Source organism: Neopsephotus bourkii, unplaced genomic scaffold (assembly GCF_033783945.1).
Source record: "Neopsephotus bourkii isolate Nb327-2 ecotype Australia unplaced genomic scaffold, CSIRO-AGI_Nbou_v1 NB_85, whole genome shotgun sequence".
Classification (NCBI taxonomy): Eukaryota; Metazoa; Chordata; class Aves; order Psittaciformes; family Psittacidae; genus Neopsephotus; species Neopsephotus bourkii.
Window position 1 is genome coordinate 14038 of NW_026900602.1, and position 24790 is coordinate 38827.

Below are 24790 nucleotides of genomic sequence, written 5' to 3' on the forward strand. Positions count from 1 at the left end.
ATACGGATACGTGGACACAGGGATACATGGATACAGGGACTCGGATAGAGGGATATACAGATACATGGACACAGGGATATACGGATACAGTAATACAGGTATATATGGATACATGGAGATAGGGGTATCTGGATACAGGGATATATGGATACATGGACACAGTAACACAGGTATATGTGGATACATGGAGATAGGGGTACATGGATACAGGGATATATGGATACATGGAGATAGGGGTACATGGATACAGGGATATATGGATACATGGACACAGGGATACAGGTATATATGGATATATGGAGATCGGGGTACATGGATACAGGGGTATATGGACATGGATACAGGGATACATGGCTACATGGATACATGGACACAGGGATACATAGATAAACGGACACATGTATACAGGGATGCATGGACACAGGGATACATGGATACAGGAATACATGGCCACAGCTCCCACCAAAACTCAATCCCATGGGCTGAATATCCCAGTGGATCTGAGCCTGAACCCTGGCACTTCCGAGTCCCCATGGGTTGCTCAGGTGCATGGGTCCTGGATTCACTCACCTGAACTCCCACAGCTCCATTCCCGAGCAGGGAAAAACCAGGAATAGAATGAATCCCTCTGGGAAAAGTGACTGGAATGTCAAGTTTATTTTTAAAATGCCCCAAAAGCTGAAGAGAAAAGGTTAAAAGGGATCTTTTCCCGGGAATGCCGCAGTCAGTGCATTCGATAAATGCCAAGCAGAAAGAACCAGGGAGTTTTCCTTGGGAAAAAGGCTGCATGAAACCAGATTTAATTAAGGAGAAGCAGGATATGGCCTCGATCGAGTCCAATCAATCAAACTGGAATCAAGGGGGTCGGGAATTGGCTCCGGAGGTTCCCTGAGATGCTGGAAAAGCAGCTCCACACAATCAGCCCCTGCCTGTGGAACGCTGGGAAAATGGGGCTCAATGGAATCCCCCAAACAGCAGCTTCAAGCATCCGGCTCCGGGTCAGCTCTGGGCTGGGAATAACCCATAGGAAAGAGGAGGTGCTGGGAAGAAGCATCTCCATGAGGAAGAGGCTGCTGGAGGGACCCAGACCTGGAGTCACCGCAGCTCCTCCTAAGCTGGTCTCTGAAACCATCACGAATGGAGCCCTGCTGCGACGCGTTTCCCAAACCTGGAATTTTCCTCAAATCAGGAAAAAAGACTTGGATGAGCATCCACGGGAGAGAAACGTGAATCGGAACCGGAATAATGGTGGGGAAGCCTTTCCCAGCGCAACCATCGGGAGCTGAACGGGAGGAACCTGGAAGCAAGCCCCAAGGTTGGGGTTGTGGAGCCGGGTTGGCGGCTCCGGCTCCGCAGCAATTCCCAGCGCTCCCAGGACCATCCGGTCCCATTGTCCGAACCCCGGCTGCGCTCAGGGTCCCAGCGTGAGCCCGGCTCGGTGCTGAGCCCGAGCCAGGGCGGGTTTCCACTGACACCAGTTCTATCCTCAGGGATCAGGAATCATCTGGCGACGAGCGTGTCCGTGTCCACGTTGTTGAGCAGGAAGAGCTCAGGGCAGGCAGCGAGGCCCAAGTGGTGCTGGAAGAGGTGAAGGGCGAGAGTTAGAGCTGAGCCGAGCTCCCCCATCCCAGCCTCGTGGCACATCCCCGCCTGCCGGGCCTGGAGCTTTGGGCTTTCCATCCTTCGGGAAGCAAAGCCAAGCAGCGTTCAAGCGGCCAATCCATGGAACGTTGCAATGGGGAAGCAGCACCACCCCGCGCCCTCCCATCCTTCATTAGGGGTGATTGAGACCTGGATGGGATCTGCCCATGGGATAGCATCCGCTTCCATGGAGCTCCAGGGAACCAGGCTGCCCCATCCCTGCAGTGCTCAAGGGCAGGTTGGACACAGGGGCTTGGAGCACCCTGCTCCAGTGGAAGAGGTCCCTGGGGCTGGATTGGAGCTGGAGGAGCTTTAAGGTCCCTCCCAACCCAACCCATTCCATGACTCCATGGATGCCATCGGGACTGGTGCAGCTCCATCCTTCCCCCTCTTGCTGGAGGCCACGGTCACAACGGACAGGGGAGCCCAGAGCGAGCCCAGCCGAGGCCGGAGGGTCAGATCCTGCGGGGATCCCAATGGATCTGCTCCGCCCGCTGTGCTCTGTGGGCTTGGAGCCACGGGGGTCTCCTCCACAGCCAGGAATGGCCACCGGTCCCAAGCAACCCCCCAAGAAACAACCCAAGGAGCCGAGCGGAACAAGATCCATCCTTTAATGGCACCATGGGGCTCCATAAACTGCTTCCGAGGAGACACGGGGGGAGCAAAACCAGCCTGAGCCTTAGGAGGAGCAGGAGGTGGGAATGGGGAGGCTCCGCAGCGGAGCTGCCACCCACAAGTTAGTACCGGCCCCGGTCAATCCCAAATGCAGGAGAAGGAGAAGGATGGAATGGCGCTGGCTTGGATAAGGGTAGGAACATCCTGAGCGCCCCTGCCTGTGCTCAAACCCCACATCTTAATGCTGGGAGCAATTCCCTGCCTGGGACCAGAGCAGGGCTGAGGAAGGGGATGGAATTCACCATTAAATCCATGAGAGGGAAGCTTGGTGAAGGGCTGGAGCCCAGCGTGCGCGGGGCAGCCCTGGGGAGCTCCATAAGGAACCTCCTGGAGCCCAACCAGGCCGAGGGCAAGGTCCTGCCCCTGGGAAGGGGCGATCCCAGCACAGAGCCAGGCTGGGGGGGACCGGATGGAGCAGCCTGAGGAGAGGGACTTGAGGTCCCCCCATGAGGCTTGAGCCCAGAACCCCCCAGTGCGGGGCTGCACCCCCAGAGCGGGAGCAGCAGCTCCGGGAGGGGATCCTGCCCCTCTGCTGCATGAAGGGGGGACCTGAGAGCAGCTCCAGTGCCTGAAGGGGCTGCAGGGAACCTGGAGAGGGGCTTGGGACAGGGGATGCAGGGACAGGGCAAGGGGAATGGCTTGAACCTGCCCGAGGGGAGCCTGAGCTGAGCTCTGAGGCAGAAGCTCTTCCCTGTGAGGGTGCTGAGGCGCTGGCACAGGGTGCCCAGAGAAGCTGGGGCTGCCCCATCCCTGCAGTGCTCAAGGCCAGCTCTGGATGAGCTTTAAGGTCCCTTCCAACCCAACCCCTTCCATGGTTCTGTGAACCCAGGAATCCCCTTGGGCTCTCTCCCCTGTCCCGGGGGATGCAGGAGCAGGCGCTGTTTGTGCCACACCAAACCACCCCTTCCTGGTCTTTTCAGGTCCACGATAGCATCGTTGGTACCTAAACCCCCTTTGTGGAGCTGAGCCTGTTCCATGCCCAGCCACGGCTCTCAGAAGAGGAACAGACCCTGGACACCCAATCCTCATGATCGAGGCACCCAAAAGCACCCCGGGACAGGGGATGTAACCCCCAAATCCACCCGCTGCTGGGAGAAACCACAGAGGGACCTTTCCAACCATGGAAGCAAAGCAAACCCCACTCTGTCCACAGCAGACTCTGGATGTCCTCCATGCAAAGGCCTCCATGGAAGGCACTGGGAGTCATTGATGTGGAGGAGAAGGGCAGTGGGCAGGGTCTGCAGTGGCTTTAGAGCAGGGATCAGCACTGAAGCCCTGGTTAGAGCCATGTCCCCCCCTGGAGCAGGGGACCGGCATCCGCTGGGCCGGGATGGTGCGAGGCAGAGGGCAGGGATTTCTGAGGGCTCCCACGAGAGCTCCATGAACCAGGGGCAGAGGGGAACAAATCACACTTGAACCAGGAACAACCACGGCCATCGCAGGGCGTTCCCTTTGCTGAGCACCAGAGTCAGGCCGGGCGAGCGCCGGCATCGAGGAACAAGGTTGGTGCTGAGGATTCCCAGCGTTAATGCTCAGGGTTCCCAATGTTAATGCTCAGGATTCCCAATGTTAATGCTCAGGATTCCCAATGTTAATGCTCAGGATTCCCAATGTTAATGCTCAGGATTCCCAAGGTTAATGCTCAGGATTCCCAATGTTAATGCTGAGCATTCCCAGCGTTAATGCTGAGGGTTCCCAATGTTAATGCTGAGGATTCCCAAGGTTAATGCTCAGGATTCCCAATGTTAATGCTCAGGATTCCCAACGTTAATGCTCTGATTCCCAAGGTTAATGCTCTGATTCCCAATGTTAATGCTCAGGATTCCCAATGTTAATGCTGAGGATTCCCAATGTTAATGCTGTGGATTCCCAACGTTAATGCTCTGATTCCTAATGTTAATGCTGAGGATTCCGAATGTTAATGCTGAGGATTCCCAACGTTAATGCTCTGATTCCCAATGTTAATGCTCTGATTCCCAGTGTTAATGCTGAGGATTCCCAACGTTAATGCTCTGATTCCCAGTGTTAATGCTGAGGATTCCCAACGTTAATGCTCTGATTCCCAATGTTAATGCTGCAGATTCCCAACGTTAATGCTCTGATTCCCAGTGTTAATGCTCTGATTCCCAATGTTAATGCTGAGGATTCCCAGTGTTAATGCTGTGGATTCCCAGTGTTAATGCTGTGGATTCCCAACGTTAATGCTGATTCCCAGTGTTAATGCTGAGGATTCCCAATGTTAATGCTCTGATTCCCAGTGTTAATGCTGCGGATTCCCAACGTTAATGCTCAGGATTCCCAGTGTTAATGCTGCGGATTCCCAACGTTAATGCTCTGATTCCCATCTTCCCACCCCTGTGGAAGCTGCTTCAGCCCCGCTCTGAACCGGGAGGGAAACCCCACGCAGATGCAGTGGGATCGGAGCTGCAGCTCCAGGCAGGAGATGGGCTCAGGGGTGATGTCCCCGTGTCCATGCCCGGCGGCGGCACCAGCAGCAGCCTTCAACCAGCACCCACACGGTGCCTTTGGAACATCCTAGCTTAGCTCTGGCGTCGCTCCCGCGCGGCAGCAGGGATCCCCTGGAGCTCCGGCGTTCCCAGTGCGTGGATGGAGGCGCGGAGGGCGCTGGGCAGGGGATGCTGCAGCCCAGCACCGGTCTCTGGCCCCACAGCAGCGCGAGCACGGGCGCTCAGCAAAGCAAGCGGCCAAGCCTCAGTGTTCCAGCCCCACTCATCCCAGTGGGAATTCCCTCACCCCCCCTCCATCCCCTGTGCAAACTGCACATACGTTTGTCTCCGTTCACACAGTAAACCATAGGCACACACTGGCTCTGATGGCTACTCGCTGCGCAGGGGCACCGGGGCTACTTAGGGGAGTGGGAAGGCGACTCCTCGCTGAGCAGGGTCCGGGTGACGCTTACCCTTGTCCCGCAGGCCAGGAAGGAGGCTCCCAGCGCGACCAGGCACAGCCAGCTCTGCAAGGCAATGGGGGCTGGGGTCAGGGGCTGCGGAGCCCATGGGACCGGGTGCTGCTGTGTGCTCTATGGGTGCTCGGGTGTCACCTGCAGCTGCAGGGAGCTGAGCGCGGGGCTTGGTGCCTCGGAGGGATCAACTCATGGGAACCTCCGGGAGCTCAACCAGGCCAAGGGCAAGGTCCTGCCCCTGGGAAGGGGCGATCCCAGCACAGAGCCAGGCTGGGGGGGACCGGATGGAGCAGCCTGAGGAGAGGGGCTTGGGGTCCCCCCATGAGGCTTGAGCCCAGAACCCCCCCAGTGCGGGGCTGCACCCCCAGAGCGGGAGCAGCAGCTCCGGGAGGGGATCCTGCCCCTCTGCTGTGGGAAGGGGGGACCTGAGAGCAGCTCCAGAGCCTGAAGGGGCTGCAGGGAACCTGGAGAGGGGCTGGGACAGGGGATGCAGGGACAGGGCAAGGGGAATGGCTTGAACCTGCCCGAGGGGAGCCTGAGCTGAGCTCTGAGGCAGAAGCTCTTCCCTGTGAGGGTGCTGAGGCGCTGGCACAGGGTGCCCAGAGAAGCTGGGGCTGCCCCATCCCTGGCAGTGCTCAAGGCCAGGTTGGACACAGGGGCTTGGAGCACCCTGCAACAGTGGAAGGGGTCCCTGGAGCTGGAGGAGCTTTCAGGTCCCTTCAGTACAAACCAGGCTGGGATTCTCTGGTCATTGCATCATTTTACACCTCTGGCAGCACACAGATGCTCCAGGGTCTGTGCCAACCTTTCACCTGCTGCAGCACTGAACTGAGGCCCTTTTGGGAACAGAGAGCAGAGGAACAGCTGAGGAGGTGGAAAAGGCTGCAGCAGCACTCAGCGCATTCCCAAGCAAAAGCCTCAACCTCCCCATTTGCTCTGACCCCGCCGTCGTGAAGGGGACACGGAACAGACCAGTGGGAAAAGCCCCCCATGGGCTGCTCCCAGCTCCAGGGAGCCCCAGCTGGAGCCCCACTCACCAGATAGGCCACAAAGGACAGGTACATCACACTGAGCACGGCAGCCCCCACGTACAGAGCCACGTGGTTGAGGGACATGACGTAGGCCACCACGAAGTACATGTTGATGCTGCAGATGAGGAGGATCAGGATCCCCCCCCCGATCCTCCAGAACCTGTGAGCAACACCAGGGCACAAAGGGGTCAGCTGGGGCTGGAGATGCTGCAGGGCATGGGGTGAAGAGAGGAAGGGAACGGGGAACGTGTGGCCGGGGCAGCAACGGGACCCTCGGTACTTACAGGCCATTGGCGAAGTCGTTCATGACGCTGGGCAGGCTGGTGAAGGTGAGGACTGGGATGAGGGCGAAGGGAAGCTGGAAGAGAAGAACAAAGAGCCCAGATGTGCCAGCACTTCCCGTGCTATTGTGAGGGACACAAAGGGACTTCCCCTGCCTAAAGGAGGAAGCAATTTCTGACCCTGGCTGAGCCTCCCGCCTGCCCCAGGGGATCAGCTCCTGAGAGCAGTTCCTGCTGCTTGCCTAACCCTAACCCTAACCCTAACCCTAACCCTAACCCTAACCCTAACCCTACTAACCCTAACCCTAACCCTAACCCTAACCCTAACCCTAACCCTACTAACCCTAACCCTAACCCTAACCCTAACCCTAACCCTAACCCAAACCCTAACCCTAACCCTAACCCCGCCTGCCCCAGGGGATCAGCTCCTGAGAGCAGTTCCTGCTGCTTGCCTAACCCTAACCCTAACCCTAACCCTAACCCTAACCCTAACCCTAACCCTAACCCTAACCCTAACCCTAACCCTAGCCCTAACCCTAACCCTAACCCTAACCCTAACCCTAACCCTAAACCTAACCATAACCCTAAAACTAATCCTAACCCAGCTCCTCCTGCTCTACCCAACCCAACCCACCCACCACCCACCAACCCAACAACACCCACCCACCCTAACCCTAGCCCTAACCCTAACCCTAACCCTGACCCTAGCCCTAACCCTAACCCTAACCCTAACCCTAGCCCTAAACCTAATCCTAACCCTAACCCTAACCCTTGCCTAAGACTAACCCTAACCCTAACCCTAACCCTAACCCTAACCCTAACCCTAACCCTAACCCTACCCCCTAACCCAACCCAAACCCTAACCCTAACCCTAACCCTAACCCTAACCCTAAACCTAACCCTAACCTTAACCCTAGCCCTAACCCTAACCCTAACCCTAATGTTAGCCACCTCCCAGGACATGACGCTTATATCACCAGCATTAACTGAGAAAGTTCTGGAAGGAGAAATATTGTTGCTCTGCCAGATCTGGCTCGGCATGACTTTTACAGCACTAATGCCCTAGAGATCTAGCCATCTGCCATCCCGGAATGCTAACCCTAACTCTACCCTAACTAAGGCAGTCCTCTTGGCTTGAGGCCACCATGCCCAGCATCAAGGTTCGCCCACTTGGAGAAGTTCTGCAACAAGTAATGGTGCTGGGAAGCTGTTCTCTTGCCATGACTCTTACAGCAGCAGTGCTGCAGCTCTCAGTGCCGGAGCCAGGGAACCATGGAGCCATGGAGCGGGTTAGGTTGGAAGGGAGCTTAAAGCTCCTCCAGCTCCAATCCCAACCCCTTCCACTGGAGCAGGGTGCTCCAAGCCCCTGTGTCCAACCTGGCCTTGAGCACTGCCAGGGATGGGGCAGCCCCAGCTTCTCTGGGCACCCTGTGCCAGCGCCTCAGCACCCTCACAGGGAAGAGCTTCTGCCTCAGAGCTCAGCTCAGTCTCCCCTCGGGCAGGTTCAAGCCATTCCCCTTGCCCTGTCCCTGCATCCCTTGTCCCAGCCCCTCTCCAGGTTCCCTGCAGCCCCTTTAGGCACTGGAGCTGCTCTGAGGTCTCCCCTTCAGGAGCCTTCTCTTCTCCAGGCTGCCCCAGCCCAGCTCTCTCAGCCTGGCTCCAGAGCAGAGCTGCTCCAGCCCTCGCAGCATCCCCACGTCCCCCTTGTGCTGCTGCCCCAGAGCTGGATCAGGGCTGCAGGGGGGGGTCTCCCCAGCGCACAGCAGAGGGGCAGGATCCCCTCCCTGGGCTGCTGCCGCTCACCTGGAGGCTCATGAGCACGTTCAGGAAGTCGTTCATGCCCGTCAGGTGCTCCACGTCCTGGAAGATGGCCACCAGGAGCGTGGGGGTGATGGCGATGGAGCGCGTGAGCAGCACCCGCGCAAAGCGGGACCAGCGCAGGTTCAGGAAGCCCTGCAGGGACCAGAGCAGGGTGAGCAGGGAGGAGGCACCCGAGGAGCGGGGCTGGGGCCGGGTTCGGGCAGGTCTGGGTGAAAAGGGGGTTTTATGGAGGGGTCCATGGATGGGGGATCCATGGCTGAGGGGGAAGGGAAGGGAGGCGGTGCCGGTGCCGGTACCTCCATAACAAACTGCCCCGAGTACGTCCCGGTCATGGTGGAGCTCTGCCCGGCAGCCAGGATCCCGATGGCCCAGATGTAGAGAGCAGCAGGGCCGAAATAACAGCCCAGAACGGCACCCTGGGGAGAGGGGAGGAGAGGGGAGGAGGGGGCTCCCACGGAGGGTGCGAGCGGGGGAACCCCCTGGTGCCCACAGTAACCCCAGAGGAGCTGAGCTGGAGGAGAGGAATCCGTTTGTAGGACAGGGGAGAGCGTTCCCTGCCTTGGGAAGCAGAGAAGGAGCCTCGGGGGCTGCAGTTTGAACAGAGCGGGCTCGGGATGGATGGGAGGAAAGGCTTTGTCATGGCCCAGCTCATAGAATAGGGAGCAAGGAGCGGGGTTGGATGGGTACCATCAGCAATGGGTGATGATTGTGCCTGCCCCAGGGGATGGGCACAGCGTCCCCAGGGCCTGCTCCAGCTCCTGGCCCTCAGCACCCCCTGTTCACCCAAAGGGACCTGGAGCTGCTGGAGTGAGGCCAGAGGAGGCCCTGGGGATGCTGCGAGGGCTGGAGCAGCTCTGCTCTGGAGCCAGGCTGAGAGAGCTGGGCTGGGGCAGCCTGGAGAAGAGAAGGCTCCTGAAGGGGAGACCTGAGAGCAGCTCCAGTGCCTAAAGGGGTGCAGGGAACCTGGAGAGGGGCTGGGACAGGGGATGGAGGGGTGGGATGAGGGGTTTGGGCTTGCAGCTGGAAGAGGGAAGAGTTCAATGGGATATGGGGAAGTTCTGCCCCATGAGGGTGTTGGGATGCTGGAATGGAGGAGCTGTGGCTGCCCCATCCCTGGCAGTGCTCAAGGCCAGGTCGGACACAGGGGCTTGGAGCACCCTGGCCAGTGGAAGGGGTTGGAGCCGGAGGAGCTTTAAGGTCCCTTCCAACCCAACCCATGCTGGGATTCCAAAGGGAGCAGATGGTACCGGACAGGGAGGGGCCGTGGGTCACTCACCCCTTTGTAGATGTCCACCTCCAGCGTCTGGTTGTTATTGGGGAAGAGAGAGGAGTGGGGGCTGCTGGCGTTGACGCAGACGGCGTTCTGCAGTGAGCAACAGGGGACAGGGCTGGGGTGTGCTCAGGGGCAAACACCGGGACACAGAAACAGCCAAAACCCCTGATCTTACCCCGCTCACACACAGAACCGATGGGCTCGGCCTACCCAGGGGCAGGTGGGGCTGGGAGCTGCCCTTCTGCTCACATCACCCCTGGCTCTGCTCACATCACCCCTGCTTCTGCTCACATCACCCCTGGCTCTGCTCACATCACCCCTGCCTCTGCTCACATCACCCCTGCCTCTGCTCACATCACCCCTGCCTCTGCTCACATCACCCCTGGTTCTGCTCACATCACCCCTGGCTCTGCTCCCATCACCCCTGGCTCTGCTCACATCACCCCTGCCTCTGCTCACATCACCCCTGGTTCTGCTCACATCACCCCTGGTTCTGCTCACATCACCCCTGCCTCTGCTCACATCACCCCTGCCTCTGCTCACATCACCCCTGCCTCTGCTCACATCACCCCTGCCTCTGCTCACATCACCCCTGCCTCTGCTCACATCACCCCTGGTTCTGCTCACATCACCCCTGGTTCTGCTCACATCACCCCTGCCTCTGCTCACATCACCCCTGCCTCTGCTCACATCACCCCTGCCTCTGCTCACATCACCCCTGGTTCTGGCTCCCATCACCCCTGCCTCTGCTCACATCACCCCTGGTTCTGCTCACATCACCCCTGGTTCCGCTCACATCACCCCTGGTTCCGCTCACATCACCCCTGGTTCTGCTCACATCACCCCTGGTTCCGCTCCCATCACCCCTGGTTCTGCTCACATCACCCCTGGTTCCGCTCCCATCACCCCTGGTTCTGCTCACATCACCCCTGCCTCTGCTCACATCACCCCTGGTTCTGCTCCCATCACCCCTGCCTCTGCTCACATCACCCCTGGTTCTGCTCACATCACCCCTGGTTCCGCTCACATCACCCCTGGTTCCGCTCACATCACCCCTGGTTCTGCTCCCATCACCCCTGGTTCCGCTCCCATCACCCCTGGTTCTGCTCACATCACCCCTGCCTCTGCTCACATCACCCCTGGTTCCGCTCCCATCACCCCTGGTTCTGCTCACATCACCCCTGGTTCCGCTCCCATCACCCCTGCCTCTGCTCACATCACCCCTGGCTCTGCTCACATCACCCCTGCCTCTGCTCACATCACCCCTGCCTCTGCTCACATCACCCCTGGTTCTGCTCACATCACCCCTGCCTCTGCTCACATCACCCCTGGTTCTGCTCACATCACCCCTGGTTCTGCTCACATCACCCCTGCCTCTGCTCACATCACCCCTGCCTCTGCTCACATCACCCCTGGTTCTGCTCACATCACCCCTGCCTCTGCTCACATCACCCCTGGTTCTGCTCACATCACCCCTGGTTCTGCTCACATCACCCCTGGTTCTGCTCACATCACCCCTGGTTCTGCTCACATCACCCCTGCCTCTGCTCACATCACCCCTGCCTCTGCTCACATCACCCCTGCCTCTGCTCACATCACCCCTGCCTCTGCTCACATCACCCCTGGTTCTGCTCACATCACCCCTGCCTCTGCTCACATCACCCCTGCCTCTGCTCACATCACCCCTGGTTCTGCTCACATCACCCCTGCCTCTGCTCACATCACCCCTGCTTCTGCTCACATCACCCCTGGTTCTGCTCACATCACCCCTGCCTCTGCTCACATCACCCCTGCCTCTGCTCCCATCACCCCTGGTTCTGCTCACATCCCCCCTGCCTCTGCTCACATCACCCCTGGCTCTGCTCACATCACCCCTGGCTCTGCTCCCATCACCCCTGGTTCTGCTCACATCACCCCTGCCTCTGCTCACATCACCCCTGCCTCTGCTCACATCACCCCTGGTTCTGCTCCCATCACCCCTGCCTCTGCTCACATCACCCCTGCCTCTGCTCACATCACCCCTGGTTCTGCTCCCATCACCCCTGCCTCTGCTCACATCACCCCTGCCTCTGCTCACATCACCCCTGGCTCTGCTCCCATCACCCCTGGTTCTGCTCACATCACCCCTGCCTCTGCTCACATCACCCCTGCCTCTGCTCACATCACCCCTGGTTCTGCTCACATCACCCCTGGTTCTGCTCACATCACCCCTGGTTCTGCTCACATCACCCCTGGTTCTGCTCACATCACCCCTGCCTCTGCTCACATCACCCCTGCCTCTGCTCACATCACCCCTGCCTCTGCTCACATCACCCCTGGTTCTGCTCACATCACCCCTGCCTCTGCTCACATCACCCCTGCCTCTGCTCACATCACCCCTGGTTCTGCTCACATCACCCCTGCCTCTGCTCACATCACCCCTGCCTCTGCTCACATCACCCCTGCCTCTGCTCACATCACCCCTGCCTCTGCTCACATCACCCCTGCCTCTGCTCACATCACCCCTGCCTCTGCTCACATCACCCCTGGTTCTGCTCCCATCACCCCTGGGTCTGCTCCAAGAGCCCAGGGTTTGGTCCCCAGCCCCATCTCACCACGTCCGCGTTGTTCTTCTCAAAGAAAGCCTCGGCGAAGACGGTCACCACGAAGATGTTGATGATGAAGGAGACAAAGAGCGCGATGCAGGACTCGATGAAGAAATACTTGTTGGCTTCTCGCACCTCCCTCTTGTTAGCACGGTTCACTTGCCGGGACTGCAGAGGAGATGATGGCAACGGGAGCCTTGGGCATCATGGAACCATGGATGGGTTGGAGAGATCCTCCAGTTCCAACCCTGCCACGGGCAGGGACCCCTTCCACTGGAGCAGGGGGCTCCAAGCCCCTGTGTCCAACCTGGCCTTGAGCACTGCCAGGGATGGGGCAGCCCCAGCTTCTCTGGGCACCCTGTGCCAGCGCCTCAGCACCCTCACAGGGAAGAGCTTCTGCCTCAGAGCTCAGCTCAGGCTCCCCTCGGGCAGGTTCAAGCCATTCCCCTTGCCCTGTCCCTGCATCCCTTGTCCCAAGCCCCTCTCCAGGTTCCCTGCAGCCCCTTCAGGCTCTGGAGCTGCTCTCAGGTCTCCCCTTCAGGAGCCTTCTCTTCTCCAGGCTGCCCCAGCCCAGCTCTCTCAGCCTGGCTCCAGAGCAGAGCTGCTCCAGCCCTCGCAGCATCCCCATGGCCTCCCCTGGCCTCGCTCCAGCAGATGTGTGATTTATACCAGCTATATTACTGATAGCACAGGTATGTCACCTGTATCTGTCCTTATCCCACACTAACATACCAGGACAGGGGTCACTGGGTGGGAAGGGAGCTCACTGGAGGGAGGAAACAGCAAACCCCAACCTCTGGAGGGAGGACCTGGGCACAAGGGTCCCAAAGCTCCCCCTGTGCTGGGGCTCAAGCAGCTCCAACAGGGACTCCCTGTGTCCCCACAGACACTTCCTGCCCTGCCCAGCTCAGCACTCACCTTGACCAGTGCCGAGTGCAGGTACATGTTGTGGGGCATGATGACAGCCCCCACGATGCCCACGGCCTGCTCCAGCTGCGGCGTTCCACAGTTCTGGCAGTAGGGGACAAAGAGCCCCTGGAGCAGCTTCTGCTGGTTGGGTCTCACTGTGATGTACTGGGCACGAGACCAGAGAGGTGAGGGGTGAGTGCGGGGCTTTGGGTGCCCCTCTGACCATGCCCCCCCCCATGGTAAACCTGGGACCCCAATGTGGCGCCTGCTCAGTGATGAGCCGAGCACCAGGAGTGGTCCCCACGCTGCAGGAGCAGCCCTCACACAGAGCAGGGCACGGGCACGCATCAGAAACACAGCCCCGGCTTCAAAGGTCCTGGATTTTCAGGGTCTGTGCGGGGTTTTGGGGTGTTTGGGCCCAGGAGTTGGGGTGGGATCCACACAAAGCACACAGGGTGAAGGTACCTCGTATCCGAACGTGAGAGCCATGATGGTGATGAGGAAGCCAAAGAACGCCTCCAGCTTCCGCAGGCCTGTGGGGAGACACAGGCTCCATCAGCAAACTGGGAGCAGCTGCATCTTGGGCTGGGATGCCCCAGTTTAGGGGGAGACAGGGAAATCACCGTATTTGTCCAGGAAGAGGAAGACGAAGGTGTCAGCGATGGTGATGAGCACTCCACCCCACAGCGGGATCCTGCGGGGGACACAGCACCCAGCTTAGCAGCCACTGCCACCTCCTTGCTCCCTGCTGGGGATGCACTCCAGCCCCCCTGACCATGGAGGGACATCGGCCTGGAGGCTCCTTAGGAAGGGCCTAAGGCCAGGAGTGTGGTCCAGGCTGCTCTCTGCAGCCACAGGGAGAAGCAGCAGGCACCAAAGGCCAAGACATCCAAGAGCCTCCAGCATGGAGCTGAACCACCCGCATCAATCATAGAATCATAGAATGGTTCGGGGTGGAAAGGAGCTGAAGCTCATCCAGTTCCAACCCCTTCCATGGGCAGGGACACCTCGCTCTAAACCATCTCACCCAAGGCCTCGTCCAACCTGGCCTTGAACACTGCCAGGGATGGAGCATTCACAGCCTCCCTGGGCACCCATTCCAGTGCCTCACTGCCCTCACAGGGAAGAATTCCCTCCTTAGATCCCATCTAAACTTGCCCCGTTTCAGTTTGAACCCATTACCCCTTGTCCTATCACTACAGTCCCTAATGAAGAGTCCATCCCCAGCATCCCTATATCCCCCCTTCAGATACTGGAAGGCTGCTCTGAGGTCTATTAAGGCTTAGGGGAAGTCAATGAGTGGGGTTTGGCACACGCAGTGTCCCCAGTCCCAGAGGGGAGCACTCATCCCCTGCTGCCCTGCGCCAGGCCCCACTCACTTGCCCATAGACAGGAGGTTGATGGCAATCGCTGAGCCGATGACCTCCTGCATGTCGGAGCCGATGATGGCCAGTTCAACCATGAGCCAGAGGATAATCCGAGGCACCTGGGGGGAACAACCATCCCACAGCATTAAACAGAGGGAGAATGTCTGCAGTCAGGAGCTGCCTCCATTCCCTGCTGCTGGACCCTTGCTGCCTGGCGGGGAGCAGAACTGGTGACCCATGGCAGTCACTGCAGGAGGCTCCGGGGTCATTCACATGAGCTCAATGACTTCCCTCATTGCAGAGAGGAACTGGGTGTTGCTGTGCTCACACCATTGCCATGGTGATGCCAGTGACAAAGCCTCAGGTGCTGGATGAGGAACTCCAGTGCACGGAGCTGGGGACATCCCCGACTGCAGGGAATCAAGGACTCATGGAACGCTTTGGGTTGAAGGGACCTTAAGATCCAGTCCACCCGTTCCCAGCAGTGCCAAGGCCACCCCTAACCCATGGCACTGAGGCCTCGTCTCCATGGGTGCCTGCAGCCCTGCCCTGGGCAGCCTGTTCCAATGCTGAGCACCCTCTGGGGCAGGAATTGTTCCTCAGCTCCATCTAACCCTGCCCTGGTGCAGCTTGAGGCCGGTTCCTCTTGTCCCATCCCTTGGTCCTTGGGAGCAGAGCCCAGCCCCTCCTGGCTCCATCCTCCTGTCAGGCACCTGGAGGCAGCCATCAGGTCCCCCCTGAGCCTTCTCTTCTCCATCTGAACCCCCCAGGTCCCTCAGGTCCCCATCACCCCTGTGCTCCAGGCCCTGCTCCAGCCCCATTGCCCTGCTCTGGCCCCGCTCCAGCCCCTCAATGTCCCTCTTGCAGTGAGAGCTGAGCACAGGATTTGAGGTTCAGCCTCACCAGTGCCCAGTGCAGGGGCACAATCCCTGCCCTGGCCCTGCTGCTGCACTGGTGCTGAGCCAGGCCAGGATGCTGGGGGCTGCCTGGGCACAAGCTGCTCACGCTGCGGCCCCAGGTGATGATGATGATGATGATGATGATGATGATGATGATGTGATGATGCCAGGCTCTGGAACGCTCCCTCCCAAGGAGGATTTGGCACCTCCTGAGCAGCACGGACCCCCTGTGAGTCCCATCCAGCCCCAGCAGGACCCCAGCAGGACCCCAGCAGGGGGCTCTCCCCACTGGGAGCAGGGGGGCACCCACCTTGTGGTACTGCCGGTTGCAGACCTCGGCGAGGTGCAGCCCGGTCACCACTCCGAGCCGAGCCGCCAGGCGCTGCAGGAGCAGCCCGATCAGCGTCGCCAGCATCAGCACCCACAGGAGCTGAGGGAGACACAGAGGGGGGGTGAGTGTGATGGGTCCCTGGGCCCCAAGCACACCCATAGGAGTCAGAGACCACCCGAAAGACACTCATTGATGCTCAGAGGGTGTTTGATACGGACCTGGAGCTGCCACAGCGAGGATATAAATGCACCTAGAGCAGGAGTCGCTGCCAGAGGGCACAGCACGGGATCATGGAATGGTTTGGGTTGAAGGGAGCTTAAAGCTCACCCAGCTCCAAGCCCTGACCCCTTCCACTGGAGCAGGGTGCTCCAAGCCCCTGTGTCCAACCTGGCCTTGAGCACTGCCAGGGATGGGGCAGCCCCAGCTTCTCTGGGCACCCTGTGCCAGCGCCTCAGCACCCTCACAGGGAAGAGCTTCTGCCTCAGAGCTCAGCTCAGGCTCCCCTCGGGCAGGTTCAAGCCATTCCCCTTGCCCTGTCCCTGCATCCCTTGTCCCAGCCCCTCTCCAGGTTCCCTGCAGCCCCTTTAGGCACTGGAGCTGCTCTCAGGTCTCCCCTTCAGGAGCCTTCTCTTCTCCAGGCTGCCCCAGCCCAGCTCTCTCAGCCTGGCTCCAGAGCAGAGCTGCTCCAGCCCTCGCAGCATCCCCATGGCCTCCTCTCGCCTCTCTCCTGCAGCTCAAGGGCTCCAGAACCTCCCTTTCCCCTTCTCCTGGCTGCTTTCAGCCCAGGCCCACAGCACCCTTAGCCATAAACCCCACAGGGTTACACGGTCGCCTGCAGCACCCACCTTAAACCCTGCGACAGCCCCGGACTGTAAATCGGACTCGATGTTCCCTGGATCCAGGTAGGCAATGCTCATGAGGAACCCCGGCCCCGTGAAAGCCCAGAGCTTGCGGAAGCTGAAGCAGGATTGCTGTGGGGAGAGGATGGACACAGCACAAGTGAGCCCCGGAGCCAGCCGTGGCCATGAGGACTGGCAAGAGATGCCCCAAGGCTTGGATCTCATTTCCTGGTGAGACCAAGGCTGTTCTCTAATCCCACCCTGAGCTCGGCAGCAGCCTCTGCTCCTGTCTAAAGCAGAGCTCAGGACTGAGTTGAGGAGCAGGCTGTGGGGCAGCCGGGTGGGAGATGACTCCCCCTGTGCCTGCAGCCTCCTCCTTGCTTAATCAGGAGCCAAGAGGGCACCTGAGAGGGGACTGAGCTGCTCCAAAGGTCACTGTGGCTCCCTTCCCCTGATAAGGGAACAAAGAACCAGGGTCCCCTCCCCTGGGGCTGCACAAAGACTCCTTCAGCTCTTCAGCAGATCCTGCTGCTCCGGGCTTCCCAGAGGCCCAATCCCATGGGGTCAACCATGAACTGTGCAGCAAGGAGCTCCCTCTCCCTCTTCTCCCCAGATCTCCATCCCGCAGCCAGGCTCCCCTTCCCAGAGCAGGCAAGAAGGGAACCAGCACGCAGGGCTCAGGGGTTTCCTGGCTGGATCTCCCCGTTGGAGCAGATGGAGCTCACTCACCTTCTCGTCCTCGGGGATGGGGATCTTGCTGTCGAAGTAGGTGGTGAAAGGCTCCTCAGAGGAAGCATCCGGTGGCTGCAGCGGGTTCATGCTGCTGGAAACGGTGCTGACGACTCCGCCGGGCTCCCCGGAGGCATCTTCTGCAAGGGGAGAAGGGGACAGGGGAGCAGGAATGAGCCAGGATCCCTGGCAACACAGAACGAGCGGGCAGGAGCCGCAGCAGAGCGGGAGGAACCTGAGCTGCCCTCACAGAGGGCATCAGCTGGGGAAGAGCCCTGCTGCTGTGGGACCCTGGGTTCACACAGGGACCTCAGAGCAGGGCTCTGCTCTGGGAGCAAGCGATGGTCAGGACACTGCTGGGCACAAGGGGCAGCCCTGCTGGGTTCTAACCGGGGCCACCACAGAGCCCGTTATGCCCGCAGGAGATGTGCTGAGGCTGGGAGCAAGGCCCCGTTCCCCTGCCCACCTGGAGGCAATACTCACTGCTGCTCTCCCTCCGTGCCATCCTGCTCCAGAGCTGGGGCCCGGAGCTGTGTCCCCGAGCCCAGCTCAGGGGGAGGATGCTGGGACCCAAGGGCAGCTTTTCCCCTATTGCAACACTGCAGTAAACTGAAGGGGAAGGCTCCTCCTTTTCCCTGCCTCCCAAATCCCTCCCCTGGCTCCTGCCCTCCCATTTCCATAAGGGTTTAGAGCCGGAGAGGGATCCGGCTGCACTGGCCGGGCTGGTTCAGGGCTGCTGCAGCTCACCCAGGGAGGTGGAACGAGCCCCAAGGCACCCAATCTCCTGCTGGAGAGGCTTTGTGCCCACTGGGATCATGGAGCGGGCGGGTGGCACCGGGCACCCCGAGACCTTGGGGTGGGATGGGATGGAATGGAAGCACATCCCAGGCTGCACCCCCAGAGCGGGAGCAGCAGCTCCGGGAGGGGATCCTGCCCCTCTGCTGCGGGAAGGGGGGACCTGGGAGCAGCTCCAGAGCCTGGAGGGGCTGCAGGGAACCTGGAGAGGGGCTGGGACAGGGGATGCAGGGACAGGGCAAGGGGAATGGCTTGAACCTGCCCGAGGGGAGCCTGAGCTGAGCTCTGGGGCAGAAGGTGTGCGTGTGAGCAGAGATGCTCTGCCATGGGCAGCCATACCGTACCATAGGAAGCCTTCTGGTCCGTGTCGGGGTTCCCCATGGTTGAACCCTTTTGGTGGCCCGGATCCTGCTTTAGATCGGCCACGCTGGCTGCAGGGAGAGGGGGAAACATCATCAGGAAGGAGAATAAAAGGTTGCAAGAGAGGCACCAGCCCCGGCACCACAGGGACCTCCCCAGCCCCTTTCCAGCTCCCAAGCTTGGGAGGGGGGGATTTAGCCTGGGATCTGCCTGGAAACTCAAACAAGAAGGGGGGGGAGCCCCGTCCCTCTTGTGAAACTGCAGCTGAGGAAACAAAGCCTGGAATTTCCTCCATGTGCCAATGGCCCATTGCAGCCCTCCCCTTCCAGGCAGGGGACACCGCACCCAGCACCCGGCTCAAGCGTCCCTAAGGGCCCCGTGGAGCTCTTTCATCACGGGGCAGTTTCCTGCCCACGCAGGGATGTGGAGCAGGGCTTGGGATGAAGCCCTGGAGGATGCCACCCCCCAGCCCCACCAGGACAAGTCAAAGTCCCAGCACCCTCTGCTTAGGAGGCCACATTGGCCCAGTGAAGGCACCCAAGGCCAGCACCAGGCAGGAACCCATCTGAAGGGATGCGAACCCGGTTTGGGTCTCCCAAGACCCCACAACCAGCTCCAAGGAGCTCTGTAAGCAGCCAAGCACCCTGGGCTCAGCCCCAGCGTCACTGCAGGCAGGGCTCGCGTGGTCCCCAGCTCTCCAAACAGGCTCAGGGTTAAATCAAGCCCAGCGTGGATGAGGAGCATCCCCCAGGGCACCTCTCAGGCCCAGTGAAGAGGAGTTGGCTCATTCCACCCTATCCCAAAGGATTCCAAGGGTTTGCTTGGGAATTCCCTCGGGTCACACGGATTGAGGTGACCAAAGCCCCACATTCCCCATCCCGGGTTTCTGTGCTCCACAGGTGAGGGGCAGCCCCTGTGGTCTTTAAGGTCCCTCCCAGCCCAAGGGGGCCTATAGGGATGCTGGGGATGGACTCTTCATTAGGGACTGTAGTGACAGGACAAGGGGTAATGGGTTAAAACTGAAACAGGGGAAGTTTAGATTGGATCTAAGGAGGGAATTCTTTCCTGTGAGGGTGCTGAGGCACTGGAATGGGTGCCCAGGGAGGTTGTGAATGCTCCATCCCTGGCAGTGTTCAAGGCCAGGTTGGAAGAGCCTTGGGTGAGATGGTTTAGAGCGAGGTGTCCCTGCCCATGGCAGGGGGGTGGAACTGGATGATCTCAAGGTCCTTTCCAACCCGAACCATTCCATGATTCTATGATCCCACGAATCCCCTGCTCAGGACAGGAGGGGACAGGCACCACCCCACAGCAGCTCCCGCTGGGTCAAGGGCAGCCCCAAAGCTTGCGGGTCCCCCCCCAAGGGTCTCTCATTACCCCCCCATGTCCAGCCATGAACCCCCCTGTCCCCCCCAACCCCATCAGCAGGAGCAGCGCTTACCGGGGCTGAGTCCCACGGAGCCCTCCCCATGACTGAAGGCAAAGGGGAAGCTCTCAGGGAGCACCGTTACTGAGGCACCCAGATGGGTGCTGCCCACTCATCCCCATGGGGTGGAGCAGGGCTGGCTCCCCTATCTGCAGAGACAGCTCCCCCCGGGCCTGCAGGGCGGGGATCCCCCCATGCAGGGCTCCAGGGACACCGGGGGGATGTCCCCATGCAGGGCTCCATGGACCCCCCCATGCAGGGCTCTGGGGACACTGGGGGGATGTCCCCATGCAGGGCTCCATGGACCCCCCCATGCAGGGCTCTGGGGACACTGGGGGGATGTCCCCATGCAGGGCTCCATGGATCCCCCCATGCACAGCTTTGGGGATGTCCCCATGCAGGGCTCCATGGATCCCCCCATGCACAGCTTTGGGGATGCCCCCATGCAGGGCTCCATGGACCCCCCCATGCAGGGCTGTAGGGACTCCCCTATGCAGGGCCCTGGGGGGATGTCCCCATGCAGGGCTCCATGGACCCCCCCATGCACAGCTTTGGGGATGCCCCCATGCAGGGCTCTGGGGGGGATGTCCCCATGCAGGGCTCCATGGACCCCCCCATGCAGGGCTGTAGGGACTCCCCTATGCAGGGCCCTGGGGGGATGTCCCCATGCAGGGCTCCATGGACCCCCCCATGCACAGCTTTGGGGATGCCCCCATGCAGGGCTCTGGGGGGGATATCCCCATGCAGGGCTCCAGGGACCCCCCCATGCAAGGCTCTGGGGGGGATGTCCCCATGCAGGGCTCCAGGGACCCCCCCATGCACAGCTTTGGGGATGCCCCCCATGCAGGGCTGTAGGGACTCCCCTATGCAGGGCCCTGGGGGGATGTCCCCATGCAGGGCTCCAGGGACCCCCCCATGCACAGCTTTGGGGATGCCCCCCATGCAGGGCTGTAGGGACTCCCCCATGCAGGGCCCTGGGGGGATGTCCCCATGCAGGGCTCCATGGACACCCCCATGCACAGCTTTGGGGACACCCCCATGCAGGGCTCCATGGACCCCCCCATGCACAGCTTTGGGGATGTCCCCATGCAGGGCTCCATGGACCCCCCCATGCACAGCTTTGGGGATGTCCCCATGCAGGGCTCCATGGACCCCCCCATGCACAGCTTTGGGGATGCCCCCATGCAGGGCTCCAGGGACCCCCCATGCAAGGCTCTGGGGGGATGTCCCCATGCAGGGCTCCATGGACCCCCCCCATGCACAGCTTTGGGGATGCCCCCATGCAGGGCTCCAGGAACCCCCCCCATGCTCTGCAGGGGCAAAGGGGAGGATAAAGGATCACAAAGGTTGGGATTTGTGGCTCCCCCTCCCTGTGTGAAGATCAGGCGATCCCTCAGGATCAGGACCTGCCCCCCCCCGCCGCTGCCTTCGCCTCCGTACCCGGTGTTCACGCTCAGGGCACATTCCCCGCAGGAGCATCCCTTGGGATAGGGCAGAAAGCCCCGCGCAGAGCACCAGGAGGTGACCGCCATAGGAAGGGCGCCGCTGCCCGGCCCTGCGCCCTCCCTTCCCATGGGGGAGCCCCGAGCCCGGGGCCCGCAGCTCTTTCCTGCCTCATGGCCACAAAGGCACCGAGGGAAGGAGGAGCCCGGGGCTCCTGCTCCTCCCCAGCGCTGATCCCACGCCAGGAGCGGTTCCTGCCATTGAGGTCCCTGCAGCTGAGGGGAGGCTTTGAACTCGGTGGGGTCCCGGGGTCCTTGGTGCTTGCAGCCTGGAGAAGGCTCCTGAAGGGGGGAGCTGAGAGCAGCTCCAGTGCCTAAAGGGGCTGCAGGGAACCTGGAGAGGGGCTTGGGACAGGGGATGCAGGGACAGGGCAAGGGGAATGGCTTGAACCTGCCCGAGGGGAGACTGAGCTGAGCTCTGAGGCAGAAGCTCTTCCCTGTGAGGGTGCTGAGGCGCTGGCACAGGGTGCCCAGAGAAGCTGGGGCTGCCCCATCCCTGGCAGTGCTCAAGGCCAGGTTGGACACAGGGGCTTGGAGCACCCTGCTCCAGTGGAAGGGGTCCCCGGACACCCTCGGGCTCCCCTCATCCCACCGCTCCCCACGGCCCCATCACTGAAGCAGGAGCCGGAGCCCTGGGGGTTGAAACCACGCCGGGAGCGCCCTGGGACCGCACCGGGGCCGCGTTCCCGAGCGGGGACTTTGCTCAGGGCTCCACGGCAGCACCGGCGCCCGCGGCACCCCCGGGGCTCCCCTCGCACCCAGGCCCCGTTTAAGCTCATCCATCAAGGCCCCCCCCGGACCGTGCCACCCCAAACCCGGGGAGGGGGGGGGGGCAGGCACAGAGCACGAGCGGCAGCCCCGTTCCCCGGGGGGGGTTGGACCGGGCCGGGAGCCCCCAGCGCTGCGGACACCCCAAGGTCACCGGAGGGCAGGGAGCCGGGCCCATGGGGGACCCTGAGGGACCGCAGCTCCACGGGACCCCCCCGGGGACCCCCAAACACACCGGATACCCGGGGAGTCCTCCCCCGAGCCACACAGAGACCCCCCCGGGGTCACTCCATGGAGGAATCCCCCCGGATCCCGCGGGATCCCCCAATGGAGCCCCCCCCCCCCGAATCCCGCGGGATCCCCAACGGAGCCCCCCCATCACGCACACCGGGCCCCGGCCGCACTCACCGGCCCCGCCCGGCCCCGCCGCCGCCTCATGCCGCTGCCCCGCGCTGCCGCCGCTCGGGCCCGCCTGGCGCCGCCCGCCCCGTGACGCGGCGCGGAGCGACCGGGGATGGCGACGGGGAGCGGGGCCCGGTGCTGGGGAACGGGGTCCCGGCAGCCCCCGATAGGGGAACGGGACCCCGGTGGTGGGGGGGGCATGGGCACCGGTAGTGGGAGATGCGGGTCCCGGTAGTGGGAGATGCGGGCACCGGTAGTGGGAGATGCGGGCACCGGTAGTGGGAGATGCGGGTCCCGGTAGTGGGAGATGCGGGCACCGGTAGTGGGAGATGCGGGCACCGGTAGTGGGAGATGCGGGTCCCGGTAGTGGGAGATGCGGGCACCGGTAGTGGGAGATGCGGGCACCGGTAGTGGGAGATGCGGGTCCCGGTAGTGGGAGATGCGGGCGCCGGTAGTGGGAGATGCGGGCACCGGTAGTGGGAGATGCGGGCACCGGTAGTGGGAGATGCGGGTCCCGGTAGTGGGAGATGCGGGCGCCGGTAGTGGGAGATGCGGGCACCGGTAGTGGGAGATGCGGGTCCCGGTAGTGGGAGATGCGGGCACCGGTAGTGGGAGATGCGGGCACCGGTAGTGGGAGATGCGGGTCCCGGTAGTGGGAGATGCGGGCGCCGGTAGTGGGAGATGCGGGCACCGGTAGTGGGAGATGCGGGCACCGGTAGTGGGAGATGCGGGTCCCGGTAGTGGGAGATGCGGGCACCGGTAGTGGGAGATGCGGGCACCGGTAGTGGGAGATGCGGGTCCCGGTAGTGGGAGATGCGGGCGCCGGTAGTGGGAGATGTGGGTCCCGGTAGTGGGAGATGCGGGTCCCGGTAGTGGGAGATGCGGGCGCCGGTAGTGGGAGATGTGGGTCCCGGTAGTGGGAGATGCGGGCGCCGGTAGTGGGAGATGTGGGTCCCGGTAGTGGGAGATGAGGGTCCCGGTAGTGGGAGATGCGGGCACCGGTAATGGGAGATGCGGGCACCACGATGGAAACCGGGACCCAGGGAGGGGGACAAGGCCCCAGGATGGGGTCAACGGAGCCCCGGTGCAGGGGGAGCGAGCCCCGGGGGGGGGGGGGGGTCACGGAGCCCTGGGGAGGGAGACACGGCCCGGGACAGGCCAGGCTCATTCCTGCTCCCGGGTTGTTCTTATCCTGCCCCATTCCATGGCTCAGTCGGGAGCAGGAAGCCCCCGGAGCTGAGGAATGATCCCTGTTGGTTATCCCATTGCAGCAGCACCTCAGGAATGCTCTGCGGGATGAGGCTTGCTTCGGCTTCTGGTTGGTTTCTGTCTGCTTCCTCCATAGGGAACGCTGCTGTTCCACAGAATTCCTCTTGCTCCGCACGCTCCCATTAAAACTCGGGGTAATTCGCCCTCCACGGAGCAGAGCTGCGGCACGGGGAAGGCAGCAACTCGCTGCCATCAACCAGAGCTTCCCCATTGCCACTGGACACAAACAGTGCCACAGGGAAGCGCTCCTGACACAACCAAATCCCGTGCCCACAGCACCAATGGGGCTTTGCCAACAGCTTTTAGGCTTGATGCTGGAAACCCGATTCCCCAGTATCCTACTGTTCCCAGACGCGGGTGCTTTGGGATGAGGGCGCTGCCTCCCCAGCAGCAGCGCTCCCGCTCCGTACTCACCCAGCTCCAGGCTGTACTTCTTGGGCATGGTGCTGCGGGCGGGCTGGTTTCGGGGAGCTCCGTCCCGCTCACTTAAATACGGGGCGTCCCCACCCTGGGGCAGCTCCGTACTCGGGGCACGACTCAAAGTCTCCCGAAAACAACCCCATCTCCTTCACCTTTATCGTTTGTCACGGAGCCATAAAGCGCCGGCAGCCAAACGGGGGGGTTCATGGCACAACCCCGGCCCCACGGCAGCGCCGGGGCTTGGGGGGAAAGGTGGGTTCTGAGCTGCCGGGCACGGAATCGACCCGCGCCTCGATGAAAAGGCGTTTGTGGAAGCAGAGTCCACGGGGCTGGTGGTAGATTAGAGCCCAAGTGGCACTTAAGGGGCACTTGCCGGCACTGGTACGTGCAGCGCTGATAAGGGACGCTCTCTTTCCAGCCTGGATCGATACCTCCCGTTATCAGCCGTGCCCCGGGGTCTGGAGAGCACCGAGCCCCGCGATAACCCCGCGCTTTCGTCCTTCCCTTGCCGCAAAAGGGCCCCCGGTGCCTTTTCCCGATAAGCAGG

The 24790-nt window shown here is 61.5% G+C and overlaps 1 protein-coding gene across 3 annotated transcripts; it reads right to left on the reverse strand.

The window, feature by feature from the left end:
* Nucleotides 1–1293: 1293 nt before the first annotated feature.
* SLC11A2 (solute carrier family 11 member 2) lies at nt 1294–24345 on the reverse strand. Of its 3 annotated transcripts, XM_061354926.1 has the most exons (17): nt 24234–24345; nt 18444–18526; nt 17305–17444; nt 16582–16707; nt 15716–15835; nt 14519–14625; nt 13763–13833; nt 13605–13672; nt 13149–13304; nt 12240–12398; nt 9649–9735; nt 8669–8788; nt 8355–8504; nt 6555–6628; nt 6277–6430; nt 5237–5290; nt 1294–1578 (listed from the first exon to the last, which is right to left on the reverse strand). In XM_061354926.1, exons 1-17 carry the CDS (start codon nt 24263–24265, stop codon nt 1501–1503), a joined length of 1779 nt encoding a protein of 592 aa, XP_061210910.1. In that variant the 5' UTR covers nt 24266–24345; the 3' UTR covers nt 1294–1500. The 3 variants fall into 3 exon arrangements, with proteins under 3 accessions (XP_061210910.1, XP_061210929.1, XP_061210920.1); XM_061354945.1 differs by lacking the exons at nt 18444–18526; nt 24234–24345 and adding an exon at nt 17788–17814; XM_061354936.1 differs by lacking the exon at nt 1294–1578 and having other exon boundaries at nt 5146–5290.
* Between the last annotated feature and the right edge of the window lie 445 nt (nt 24346–24790).

What these genes read in the sequence shown, in the direction of transcription:
- SLC11A2 (XM_061354926.1), bottom strand. Translation starts at nt 24,265, where the DNA reads ATGCCCAAGAAGTACAGCCTGGAGCTGGGTGA. An exon ending in GGACCAGAAGGCTTCCTATG is followed by an intron (nt 17,445 to 18,443) that starts GTACGGTATGGC and finishes CTCCCCTTGCAG; the next exon opens with AAGATGCCTCCGGGGAGCCC. An exon ending in CTCTCACGTTCGGATACGAG is followed by an intron (nt 13,305 to 13,604) that starts GTACCTTCACCC and finishes TCTCGTGCCCAG; the next exon opens with TACATCACAGTGAGACCCAA.